General features: G+C 43.7%; 1 protein-coding gene across 1 annotated transcript in view; it reads right to left on the bottom strand.

Annotated features, from left to right (window-relative positions):
• NDRG1 (N-myc downstream regulated 1) overlaps positions 1 to 12,379 on the bottom strand; it is an 896,718-nt gene that overhangs the window by 462,670 nt on the left and 421,669 nt on the right. The window contains exons 10-11 of the mRNA XM_044066941.1: positions 9,793 to 9,896; positions 9,624 to 9,683 (exon numbers count right to left, since the gene is read on the bottom strand). Of these exons, the coding sequence (XP_043922876.1) occupies positions 9,624 to 9,683; positions 9,793 to 9,896 (164 nt within the window). The remainder of the gene's footprint in view (positions 1 to 9,623; positions 9,684 to 9,792; positions 9,897 to 12,379) is intronic.

The raw sequence follows: 12,379 nt of genomic DNA, 5'->3' as shown, positions 1-12,379 counted from the left end.
CTGGCTCTCAGCTGGAAGTGCAGGAATCTTCAGGAGCGTTTGTCCATTTTAATATGTCAACCTTAATGTCATACCCATGCTCCCTTTCCCCAGCCTCTGAGCTCCATGTACACAGCATCCATCCATTCTCCAAGTTGCTAGCCCTGCCATACCACACCTCCACACATTTCCCTCTCTGCATGTCTCGGTACTCCTCCATTATACTGTCTCGACGCAACCTTCTGCAGGCTCTTCATCCGTTTAGTCCACGTATGTTCGACACTTCCCTTGATCCTCCTCCGATACTGGTGGACACATCCTTGTGATCCACAAAGTCTGGTTCGTCCCGCCAAGGACGGACCTGTTGTGTCACGAGTAGACTTTGCTGGTCTACACTGTTTCTCCCACTGGTAGCATCCTGCCAGGGGTTTGAGATGCAGCAGTTTGCTCACACACCGGACCAGCCTCATCTCCCGGTTGCATGGATGAAGCACGACCCCACAGCGTGCCCCGTTTTTCATTCCTCTCTTCAGTATTATGCAAGACTACTGTTCTCACAGTATGTATGGACAGGCACTGTTCACTGATACTCAGACTGCTCGGAATACTGTGATTGTGCAATGTGCACATGTTTGCTGGTATTACTCTACATACATTTCCTATACTGTTGACTGACTGTGCTGGATGATATGTTAGTGATAACAGCAGCTGATTGCACATCTGCCATGCCTTCGTGGTAACTCACTTGGACTATAGTGTGCAGGGTGGGGGAAAGTACAGTTTTGTACCTACCATAAATGTAGATGTCCGAACTGGATAGCATCTGCAGTCATAACAACTGGGTTGTCCTGTCGTCAGGCAGCCCTTCAGTCGGCCGGATTCCAAAGTCCGGGTCCGGCTTCGGCTGATGTCGCACTTCACCTGACGTCATCTCTGCTGGTCTCCGGGTATAAAGGCATCAGCCGACGCCATTTTCTTCAGTGTTTCTTGCCCCAGATGCCAGTTGCCCTTCCTGGAAGGCTAATTTTTGGATAAATGCCAATGTTTCCAAAAGGATAGAAGGCAAACTCAGAAAATAAGCATGTATGTACATATATACAAACAAATACACCATAAGAGACTCCCCCCACTAGCTAGCTATTAGGAGGGTAAATACCCTAGGAGTACCACAGAGGGGAAGGAGGGAGGGTAATCCTGACTGCAGATGCTATCCAGTTCGGACATCTACATTTATGGTAGGTACAAAACTGTACTATGTCCTTCATGGATGCATCTGCAGTCATAACAACTGGGTAGAATACCATAGCCAACTAAGGGAGGAGGAAAAAATTAGATTATGGTGTGGTTAGGATCCCTTGCAGCACAGCAGTGGCAAACCCTGCTCGGGATCTGGAATACAAAGGTAAGTTACAATGCTTGGCAAATGTATGCACGGAGGTCCAAGTAGCCGCCTCAATAATGTCCTTGGTTGCCACTCCTCGTAAGAAGGCTGTGGTAGTGGCTGTTGCCCTTGTAGAATGAGGCCTTATGTTCTGTGGAATTGGTTTTCCATGGAAGGAGTAACAGAATCGTATGCAATTTCCTATCCATTTGGAGATTGTCTGTTTGGAAATAGCTTTTCCTTCCCTTCCTGTTGCATAGGCTACAAAAAGCTGGTCAGTTTTTCTGCTACTTTTTGTTCTGTCCAGGTAGTAGCGTAACTGTCTATGTACATCCAAGGAATGCAGCATTCTTTCCCTCTGTTTTGTGGGTTGGGAAAGAAGGTAGGTAGGTGGATTGCCTGGTTTAAAGACACTCTGGATATCACCTTAGGCATAAAGGTAGGATTAGTCCTCATGGACACTCTATCTTGGTGGAAGATTAGGAAGGGCTGTACTGCCATTAGGGCCTGAAGTTCAGAGACCCTCCTTGCTGAGGTTATTGCCAGTAGGAAAGCAGTTTTCCACGATAGATGCTGTAGGTCCGCTGTAGCTGCTGGTTCAAAGGGTGCGAGTGTCAATTTTTCTAGCACAAAGTTCAAATCCCAAGCTGGCAATGGTGGTTTCCTTGGAGGTTTTACATTCTTGATTCCTCTGAGGAACTGCCTGAGTAAAGGATGTGAAAAGACAGGTGGATCAAAGCTGTATTCTGCTGAAATAGCTGATGCATGTATCTTGATGGAGGAGTAGGACAGGCCTGTATGTAGAAGCTCTGCCAGATACTCCAGGATGTTAGCCATATCTATAATTGACACATCATTTCCTCTTTCAGTGCTCCAAATGACAAACCTTTTCCATTTTCCTGCATAGTTCCTTCTTGTTGAAGGTCTGCGGGCTTCAAGGATAATGTCTTTAACCCTTTGGGAAAGTTCTGGGTTAGTTGCTGCTATGTGATGTTCCATGCAGTCAGTTGCAACGTTTTCAGCTTTCGACCGATGCTGGTGTAGTTGTTCTGAGTTAACATCAAAGGCATCAGGGGTATTGGCCACATGTTGTCCCGAGACATGCTCCTCAGCAATGGGTACCAGTGTTGTCTTGGCCAGTTTGGAGCTATCAGGGTTATCCTTGGACGTTCCTCCTTGATTTTTAGTAATACCTTGTGTATCAAGGGAAGAGGTGGAAATGCATATGCTGTTAGACCTTTCCAGCTGAAGGAGAGCGAATCCACTTTCCATGCAAGTGGGTGGAATGTCCTTGTGCAGAATTTTTGAGCTGGTGATTGAGAGGGAAGCGAATAGATCTATCTGTGGTCTTCCCCATTTCTTTGAGATGGTCTTGAAGATGTCCGGGTGTAGCATCCATTCGTGGGCATCCGATGTGGTTCTGCTCAATATGTCTGCTAGAGTATTGTCCTTTCCCGGTACAAATATTGCCTGTAACTGGATGTTGTAGCTGAGTGCCAGGTTCCAAAGCTCCAAAGTCATTCTGCATAGGGGGTATGAATGAGTGCCTCCCTGCTTGTTTATGTACCACATGACTGTGGTGTTGTCTGTCCTTAACATCAAATGGCCCTCTTTGAGAAATGGTCTGAAATTTTGGATTGCCAGTTTTACTGCCAGCATTTCTTTTAGGTTGATGTGCAGGTGGAGTTGATCCTGCGTCCACAATCATTGTACGCATTTGTCCAGCATGTGAGCCCCCCATCCTAGGTCTGAGGCGTCTGTTGTGATGGTCTGGCTTGCTTGATAGCTGTGAAAGGGTAGGCCTGGGTTTGACTGGCATGCTTGTGTCCACCATCGGAACTCCTGTTTTAGGCATGGGATTAGTGGAATTTCTGCTTCTAGGCTGTGCCTGTGTTGGGACCATAAATTCCTTAGGTACCACTGTAGTTTTCTCATATGTAGTCTGGCATGTGGAACCAAGATTATGCATGATGCCATGTAGCCCAAGGCCTGCAGGACTTTTCTTGCTGTTAACTTGTTCTGTTTTGTTAGAGCCAAGAAGTAAAGAGGGAGTTCTTTTTGTTTTTCTGCGGTTAGGAATGCCATTTGTTTTACAGTGTCCAATTCCGCCCAGGAATGTCCTTGTTTGGGATGGTATCAGCCTTGACTTTTGTAAATTGACTGTGTATCCCAGTGCTTGTAGCAAGTAAATGACCCTTTGTAAATCTGTTGTCAGCTTGCTTTTGTTGTCCCCTTGTAGCAGGCAGTCGTCCAAGTATGGGTAAATTTGGATTCCCTGTAGTCTGCAGTGGGCGATTACTGATGCCAGGCATTTTGTGAATACTCTGGGCAGTAGATAAGCCAAAGGGCAATGCTGAGAATTGATAATGCTCTGATCCTGCAAGAAATCTGAGGTATCTTCTGCAAATTGGTCGAATGGGGACGTGCAGGTATGCCTCCTTGAGATCTAGAGTTACCAGCCAACACTCCTTGCCCAGCATGGGAAGAAGTTGCTGTAGGGTCAGCATTTTGAATTTTGGGACAATGATGTATGTATTTAAGGTGGACAGGTCGAGAATAGGTCTCCAACTTTTTTCCTTTCTTGGAACTAGGAATAGTCTGGAGTAAAATCCTTTGCCTTGTTCTGTTATTGGCACTCTTTCCACAGCTCTCATCTTTGCTAATTGCATTATCTGCTGTAGAGCTTCTGTTTTTTGATTTGGAGGCAGGTTTGGCATTCCTCTTTTGACTGGTAAAGTGTGAAAGTGGAACCGGTAACCTTGGTCTATGGTTTGCAAAATCCACTTGTCTTTTGTGATGTAGTGCCAGTTTTTCAAAAATAAGGTTAATTTTCCGCCTAATGGAGCTGCTATTTGTTCCCTGGTAGGCGGATGTAGAGTTAAGTCACTGTGATTGTGCTGTTGTAGTGGTAGTGGCTGTGTCTGTGCCTCTGTTATTACCTTGCCACTGTCGTCCTCTGTAGGCACCTCCTCTGGATTGGTTTCTGCCTCTGGAACGTCTATTCCTGCCCCTTTGGGATCTTGTGGAGTCAGGAAAGGACCAATTTTTGGCAGGCCAGTTCCTGCTAAACCTTGGGGGCTGAACCTGCAAGAAATCTTTAACCGTTTGAACAGATTTTGCCTTTTCTTCCATTTTCTTCATTACCTGCTGGGCAGGTGTACCAAACAAACTGGTCTTATCCATAGGAGCATCTAATAACTTAGCTTTAACATGATCCGGTAAGACTTGTTCCTTCAGCCATGCATGTCTTCTTATCACTGTGCCAGTCATGTCTGATCTAAATGAAGCCTCCAGTGCATCATAGGCACATTTTAAAGAATGGTTACTAACCTGTTCTATGTTATTTACCATTTCTAATACATATTTCTTATCTATAGAGTCATCAGAGGATAGTTTATTAGTTAACTGATCAAGCATAAACTCTTGGTATTGTATCATGTGAAACTGAGAGAGTAGCTGAGGTATAAACTTTTTTGCCCCATCTGTCTAAAGACCTGGCTTCCCTTTCAGAAGGAATAGGGTTTTTTGCTGTGGTCGAGGCTACTGCCTTAGGCCCCTGGGATATAGTTTCGGGGTCTGCAAGTGGGGCCTTGTATAGGTGATGATGAGTGTCTGGAACCCTGTAAAATCTGTCTGGTTTGGCAGGGGCTGGAGGTAAGGAATCTGGTGCAGAGCAGACATCATTAAAGGCATCGTCCACAACAGAGAGGACAGGAGGTATAGCTAAGGGCCTGTGTTGTGGAAGGTGCAGAAAAGTCCTAAGTCTTTTCTGGAATCTGAGAAATCCTGTTGCTGCCATTGGAATTGTTCTCGCATGGCATGTAAGGTTTCCCAAAGGAGAATTCTTCTGGTGGAGAAGCAGCTGGAATGGATTCTTCAGCATCTGAGTCTTCATAATTGGAGAAAGGAGCCTCTGGCTGGTCTGTAATATCTGAGTCATCCGCAGAATCATCAGAGGACACAGGCTCGGGGCTCTGCCCTAGGTCTCTTCTCTGGGGGCTGAGAGGCCCTGTCTGGGTGAGATTGAGATCCCCTAATTAAGGATATTAAATCTTCTGCCAGAGTAAGCATTTGTGAACTAGAAGTAGGCCTGGTTGAGGGGGGTTTAACAGGCACTGATTTAGTAGACTTGGCTGCTTTAGCCCTGGCAAAGGCCTTAATGGACATGGCTGCAGGAGGCCTAGCAGCACCACGTGCTGGGGTAGAGACATCCAAAGGGATGGTGTCTGATAATTCACTAGAAACCACTGTAGTAGGTAAAATTTCAGAGGCCGATTCAAGTAAGGTAGCAGGAACCTCAGAAGTAGTCAAAGATCTAGCTGTGCTTTGATCAGTTTTCTCGGTTTCGCCGAAACCGAGACACTCGCTTTGCTTAACCATGGTTTCGCCGAAACCGTGGACCGCGAGTGTCGGTCTTTTCTTTCGTTTCTTAACAATTTGGGTAGTCGGAGGATCCGACGGCATAATGTACGCAAAATCTGAACCGAAAACTGTTCAGCAACTCCGACCGACGCCTAAGCGTCGTCGGTTGAAGGAAGCACAGGCGAACAGGCTGCTACGTCGTGGTCTGGGCCTAAACAAGGCAAACAGTAAGAGTGGAAATCTTTATGAGGTATTTGTTTCCCACAAGTTAAACAGTTATTGACTTTTTCTGACATCGGCTGAGGCAAGAAAGAGTCCCCAACGGGGTACTTAGCTTTTAGAAGTCTTCGAAGTAGTATTCGGTAGTAGTAATCTCTGGATCCGACCGACCGGCACTTGCGAACAGCTTCTGCTTGGCCACGGCAAGAAAGACTGAAGAAAATGGCGTCGGCTGATGCCTTTATACCCGGAGACCAGCAGAGATGACGTCGGGTGAAGTGCGACATCAGCCGAAGCCGGACCCGGACTTTGGAATCCGGCCGACTGAAGGGCTGCCTGACGACAGGACAACCCAGTTGTTATGACTGCAGATGCATCCATGAAGGACATCCTGGGAGTGCTGATTATTTTACTGGGCACAACGAGAGCTGTTGCCTACAGAGTGCCTAAGGCACTGTGGGGGAAGTGTATGCGGGTATGCGCTAGTGTGCACGAGGCTCAGACTTGCTGACCTCCGATTATGGCATCTTATACTGGGTTGCCCTCCACATTGCTTAAACAGTGTGGCCATTGCTTACCGCTGCCCAAACAGGTGTAATCCCGCTTGCTGCTACATACCCCCGCGCTACTTCGTTAACATGTCGGTATTATACATGCTTAAGTCAGATGTACATGTCAGGTATGACTGGTGACAAAGGTCAATGTAAGGTGAAGTGGGATATCAGTTTAGCAGTTCTGGATAGGTTACACTCAGGTATTCGGGCTAGGTTTAGTTATGCCATACCTGTGTTGTAGAGTAGATGTGAATAGTGAGGTTGTAGGTAGGTAGGTGGAGGGGGACATTTTAACTGTACAGCAGGCCCTTGGACTGATTGGTGGAGGAGTAGTGCAGGTTTGCAGGATGCTGGGATTTGTATGCGAGGCAGGACTGGAGGTGTCGATGTCGCTACTTGGTGTGTTAGTTGGGGGGGGGGGGGTGGACTTCACCAAGTGGTGATCCAAGTATGAGTGAGGTTTACACTTCATATGTTATTTACATGTGTTGTGTAGGACAGCTGTGGTAATACACGTGGGTCGGGGGTTCCAGTTTCTGCCAATATAGTTGTGAGGAGGGTGTCACCTACTTCTGACTGTTAACATTACCAGTCATGAAACAGGGGTAGATAGGTAAGTGGTGTTATTGAGCCACACAGAGGGGCTGATAGTAGGGGATATGTCCAGGGATGTGCAAGAAGGCTGATGGGAAGGTCCACAGCTGGCCATTTAATCTACAGCGACAGCTTGATATATACCCTGCATTTGGGGGTAGGTTTGGACACTCACACCCCTGGGTGGGGGTGAGGACAGCAATAATACCTGGTGATGCCAATTAGTTCAGCTTACATGCCTGCAGTGGGGTGTCGTGACCATGTGTTTTTTGGTGTCATTTAGTGGGTTTGCAACAACACATCTGGTTATACCGTCCTGTGCCATGTATACTAGACTTTGCTGCAGTGGGACTCGTACCGGGCATGGCTGCTTGTTAGGCATCGTCTCTGTCCAATGCACACTACTGCTTACATCCCTGGGTCGGTCCACAGAGTACCCCTCCAGCCAACACCTGCATGGCTAGGCCCATAATTACACAGCCATAGTTCCAACCAGCACATCCTCTTCAGCGCTCTTCCTTACTCCGGGTGCAGGTCGGGTCTAAACACACCACTACACACTGCCCCACTCTTCACTTCTCAGGACCATCACGTACGTTGCGTCTCCCTGCTTACTAGTGCCTTATTCATTATGACACTGACACTTCACATGTGCAGTACTCCAGTTCACATTTTCATGTTATTTCGTAGGTTATACAGCAAACAACGTGAAAAAAATGTTCATATACGGAATTCACATGGGAAATGTTATGTGCTGCAGTGGGACTCGAACCGGGATTGCCTGCTCGTTAGGCGGATGTGCTGCCCACTACACTACTGCTGTGCTGCTTCATTTGCATACATCTTCCTGTTTATCCTCTTCAGCCTTTTAAGCTGCTTTAACCGTAGGTCAATGATGGGCATATCTGCACACCTACGGTTAACTGTTCTCGAATTCCAATGAATACAAAGGGGTTTCGTCGATTTATATGTAGTGTTGCTGTTGTACACTTGGGGAATGTTGGTTTGGATATGCGGACACCTATGAGCGGCCTCACTCACTTATTTCCACTTTCTGCTGTTCTATATTGCATGGGCATGTTTATTCTGAGAGCTCTGCTCTCAGACACGCCCACTGCACTCGTACACGCTCCTTGAAGGATTAGGAGTTCAGGCAGCGAGCCTTCATTAATATGCATGGTGCGCTGCCATCCTCCTCCTAAACTGACGCTTCCGTGCAGGACTAGACTAGTCCTGCACGGAAGATTAGTAAATCTGGGGGAATGTTTCTCCCATTTTTTTTTTCAAGTGGGAGTCTGCATGTGTGTTTATGAGAGTGTGTTGGGGTGGGAGGCAGATGGAATTTTTTTAACACTTGTAGGTTTCTATCAGTTGTCAGATGGAAAACTTTGTAGGTGGGGGACAACGACTTTGGGACACAAGTCAAAAGGTGGGCAAAGCACTTTCATGCAAGTGTGTATGTGTATGCATGTGGACACACACACACACACACACACACACACACACACACACACACACACACACACACACACATTTAATCATTTTGAAGGTAGCTTGGACTGTGGTCTACTTGGTTCAAAAAGACTGAAAGTACATTTGAATGCAGCTATACATGACTGAAAAGCTATTTCATCAAAAACCTATACAACATATATAACACAAAGAAAAGATTTTTTTGCAAGGGGGCACATCCCACACCCAGTTAGTTACACATTCTATCTTCACAATCACATACTACTGCAGAAAAGGAAAAGAAAATACAGTGAAACAGTGCTAGCACACAAACTTCTACAAATCTGAGGGGATAGTAAAGACGGTGGGTAATGCCAATCCACTCAAAATCTTCTAAAATAGGCCGCCAACAACTTCCATATGCAAAGATGAGCCCAGAAATACCATTTACAGACTTACACATTTTGACTAAATGGCTACTCAGTCAAGCATACTTGCAGTCATTTTAACCTCTTGTTTTTTCTTGCAAATCAAAGCTACCTTCAGTGAAAACCACACATGCATACGATTTTTTACACTGTTTTTTTTTCCTCCTTCACCTGACAACTAGTGACCCAATTACTTATTTTGTCTTAAAGCCTCAAATCTTTGCCACTGCATACCTGAATCAACCCAATGAAGTGGTACAGAATGTGCAAATATAAGGGTTTTGTCACCCACTTGAGTGATGTCATCCCAAACAACTTTGTGCAGGGGGGGTATGGAAAGATGCTTAGATCCTTCTGTCTACCAAGGATTTATAGGCAGAGAATGTATCCCAGGGCACATCCTCTTACTCTCCATTGACAGAACTTTGCAGGCTGAGGTTCATCATTCCTCACCTTCTCAGCTGGCTCATTCAGAAAGACACCCTTAGAGTAACCCTTCCTGAAAAAGATACAAACAATGGCTAGTTTGTTCTACTATGCTATCAATAACATGCTAAAGTTCAGGAAATAACTACTCTTAAGAGTTTGTGTTCAGAAATAGCACAAAAACAATGGAGTTAACTTCAGACTGGGAAAACAAAAATGCCTACTCACTTTAAAGTTTTGACAGCACCACCTCCAGGAATGGGACGCTCAATTTCCAAGTCTCTTCGACTAGACAATCAAAATGCAACATATTAAAATCACAGATCTGACCTAAAGACCTAGTTTGTTAAAATTTATACTTAATGGAAATCATACACAAATCAGAGAAATGAAATACCTCTTGTACGACTTTACAAAATGATGGAGGTTAGTCTGGTTAATGTCTTGAGTGATGTGTTTACGGTATCTCTGAATCAAGTCAGGGTTTTCACGAATTTCATCCTGAATAAGAAAAAAAAGAGACAAACCTTTTAGGTTAGAAAAAGCAAATGAATACATCTTTTCTTGGATTGAAGTACACTGGGAAAGACTTTCCTATTCACAGACCTGCACTTCTTCATAGATATACAACTACACTGCTTTCCAAATTTTAATTAAATATTAATTAGCTCTGTTATGGCAGCTAAGTATGTGTAGGAAGAGACTAAAAAAATAGAACACAAAAACTGAGAAACTGGAAGCTCTGTTTTATGGATACAGGCAGGAAGATACAAGCAGTAAAAATGTTTCTAGCCCCTTTAGTTTTTATACAGGTCAGACACATTTTTATCAACCAGAGGAGAAGTTGTGGATAGAAATTAATAAAGAGTTGAAAGTACCTGCGAGAGGAAGATGTCATGAGTCAAGTGGGATAACCTAATCCTTCCAGTAGAACAAAGTGGTCTAGGATTACGTCATTTGAATGGTTATTTCCAGTGGCGGCTGGTGACTTCAAATCACAGGGGGGCTGCAGGAGACGCTGAATGGGCGGGGTCAAAGGGAAGGGGTGTGGTCAACCATAAAGGGGAGGAGCTATGCACAAAACCACAAAAAAACTAACTTTAATTAAATACGCTGCCCTGGGTGGCAAACCATCATTATGAAAGTCCAATCAAGACAAAAATAAGTGTAGAAGAATAAAAATATTTCAATGCATTGGCTGCATGACAGCTTACTTAATATCTAGATGGAAACAAAAGGTTGTGAGGCATGAAAAATAAATTACTTTTAAATACATTACTGGAATGCCAGTCAAAATCAAGTATAAGAAAAACCAGAAGCACTCAACTCAAACTACTTCTCCTTGCACTGCAGTTCTAATTATAATATATTCAGCTTTATTAAAGTACCAAGCAACATGCTGAAAGTAGAAATCTATGTGAACTTGTAAAAATGTTTCTTATCCAAAAGACCTGCTGCCTGACAACGTTTCATGGGGAAAACATGATAAAAGTAAAAATTGAAAAGCAAACAAGAAACAAGCTCAAGATACATTGCTTAAAGGATTACTGTACAGGTTATGGACCACACATGATTGGCATTCTGTTTAGTTTATGGGTAAAGCCTGTAGAGATGACTGGAAGTCTCCAACAAGTGTAATGAGCTTTTTAAAATAATGGAATCCTGTCCTTTAATACCCAAGGCTTATACATTATCTAGTCAAGTATTCTCTGCATGGCAACAACAGAAAGGCTTTCAATGTTGGCAATTCTTTAACAGTATGCTTATTAAAGCTTACTTGCATCTTACGATGTCAGACAAGCTTACCTTATGGTCATTAAAGCATTGCTACTTAAACACAGAGCAACAGGCACTTTGAGTAATAAGCATAAATCAACAGTACAAAAATATGACAGAAACCAGACCATTCTGCAAAATCAAGGACAGATGAAAAGCCACTGTAGTACTTATGCAGTGTGTCCTCCCCATCCAAGGTAGATACAACTACTCCTTGCCTTGCTTGGACACATCCAGAGTCACTACATGGGGAGTGGGGTGCAACAAGCATGTCACAATTTGAAATCTCTCTGGCTGACTGTGATGGCCCTGACACATTTGTCATACCTCTCAACTTCAAGAGCAAGAAATCTGGACAAAGCCATACACAGAAGTGGGACAAAGGCACAACAAGAAGGACAATTTTTAAATATTGCTCTAATAAACTTAGAAAGATAATAGAATAGGTCTTGCATTAGTATGAATTTTCTGAAGGGTATAAAATCTGAAACTCAAATGTCTGTCATTTTCTAACTTCAGTCTTTAGTGATTTGTCACTAATTTGCCAAAAACACAATTTTATGAAAAATGGACCAAAAATGTGATGCAAAATATAAAATAGACACACAATACAGCTTCTACCTGTCAAAGAAGGGACACTTTAATATTAGTACTGCTACCTTGAGCAGCTGACAAAATAAAAGAATCTACATGCATTTCAAGTAATCTATAACTTTGATTATTACAGTTATTTCTTAATTGTAAACCCTCCATGTTTTCTTCCAAAATTGCTATTTTATGGAGGGATTATTAGGGGAAGAGCAACATTTTGAGCCAAAAATTGGGGACAGTTGAGAGGTTGGCTATGCCTAATTCTATAAAGCAATTTATTTGCATGTACCTCTCAACCTGTTAATGCAGTAAATCTGAACAAGGCCAAATATATTGGGGGCACATATAAACAGTACTAAAATTGCTCTTGTATAAATTGAGACAGTTGATAGAACGGCTCTTACTTTAACATGCATTTTTATGAAGGTTATGAAGTCTGAAACTTATTATTTAGTGACTTCTGGCAAATCATTTAGGAATTAAAACTACAAATTTTATGAACAACAAACCAAAAATAAGAAGCAAAAATCTATTCATTCTTTGAAAATCTGGACAGTTGGGAGGTATAGTTCAGCTGGGCCTGTCTGAGTTTGCTGCCCTTCCCCTGACAAAATAAT

Source organism: Protopterus annectens, chromosome 3.part1 (assembly GCF_019279795.1).
Source record: "Protopterus annectens isolate FY-2018-M chromosome 3.part1, PAN1.0, whole genome shotgun sequence".
In the NCBI taxonomy this organism is placed as follows: domain Eukaryota; kingdom Metazoa; phylum Chordata; order Ceratodontiformes; family Protopteridae; genus Protopterus; species Protopterus annectens.
Note: the sequence above shows the minus strand (reverse complement) of the source record. Positions and strands in the feature narration are given on the sequence as shown.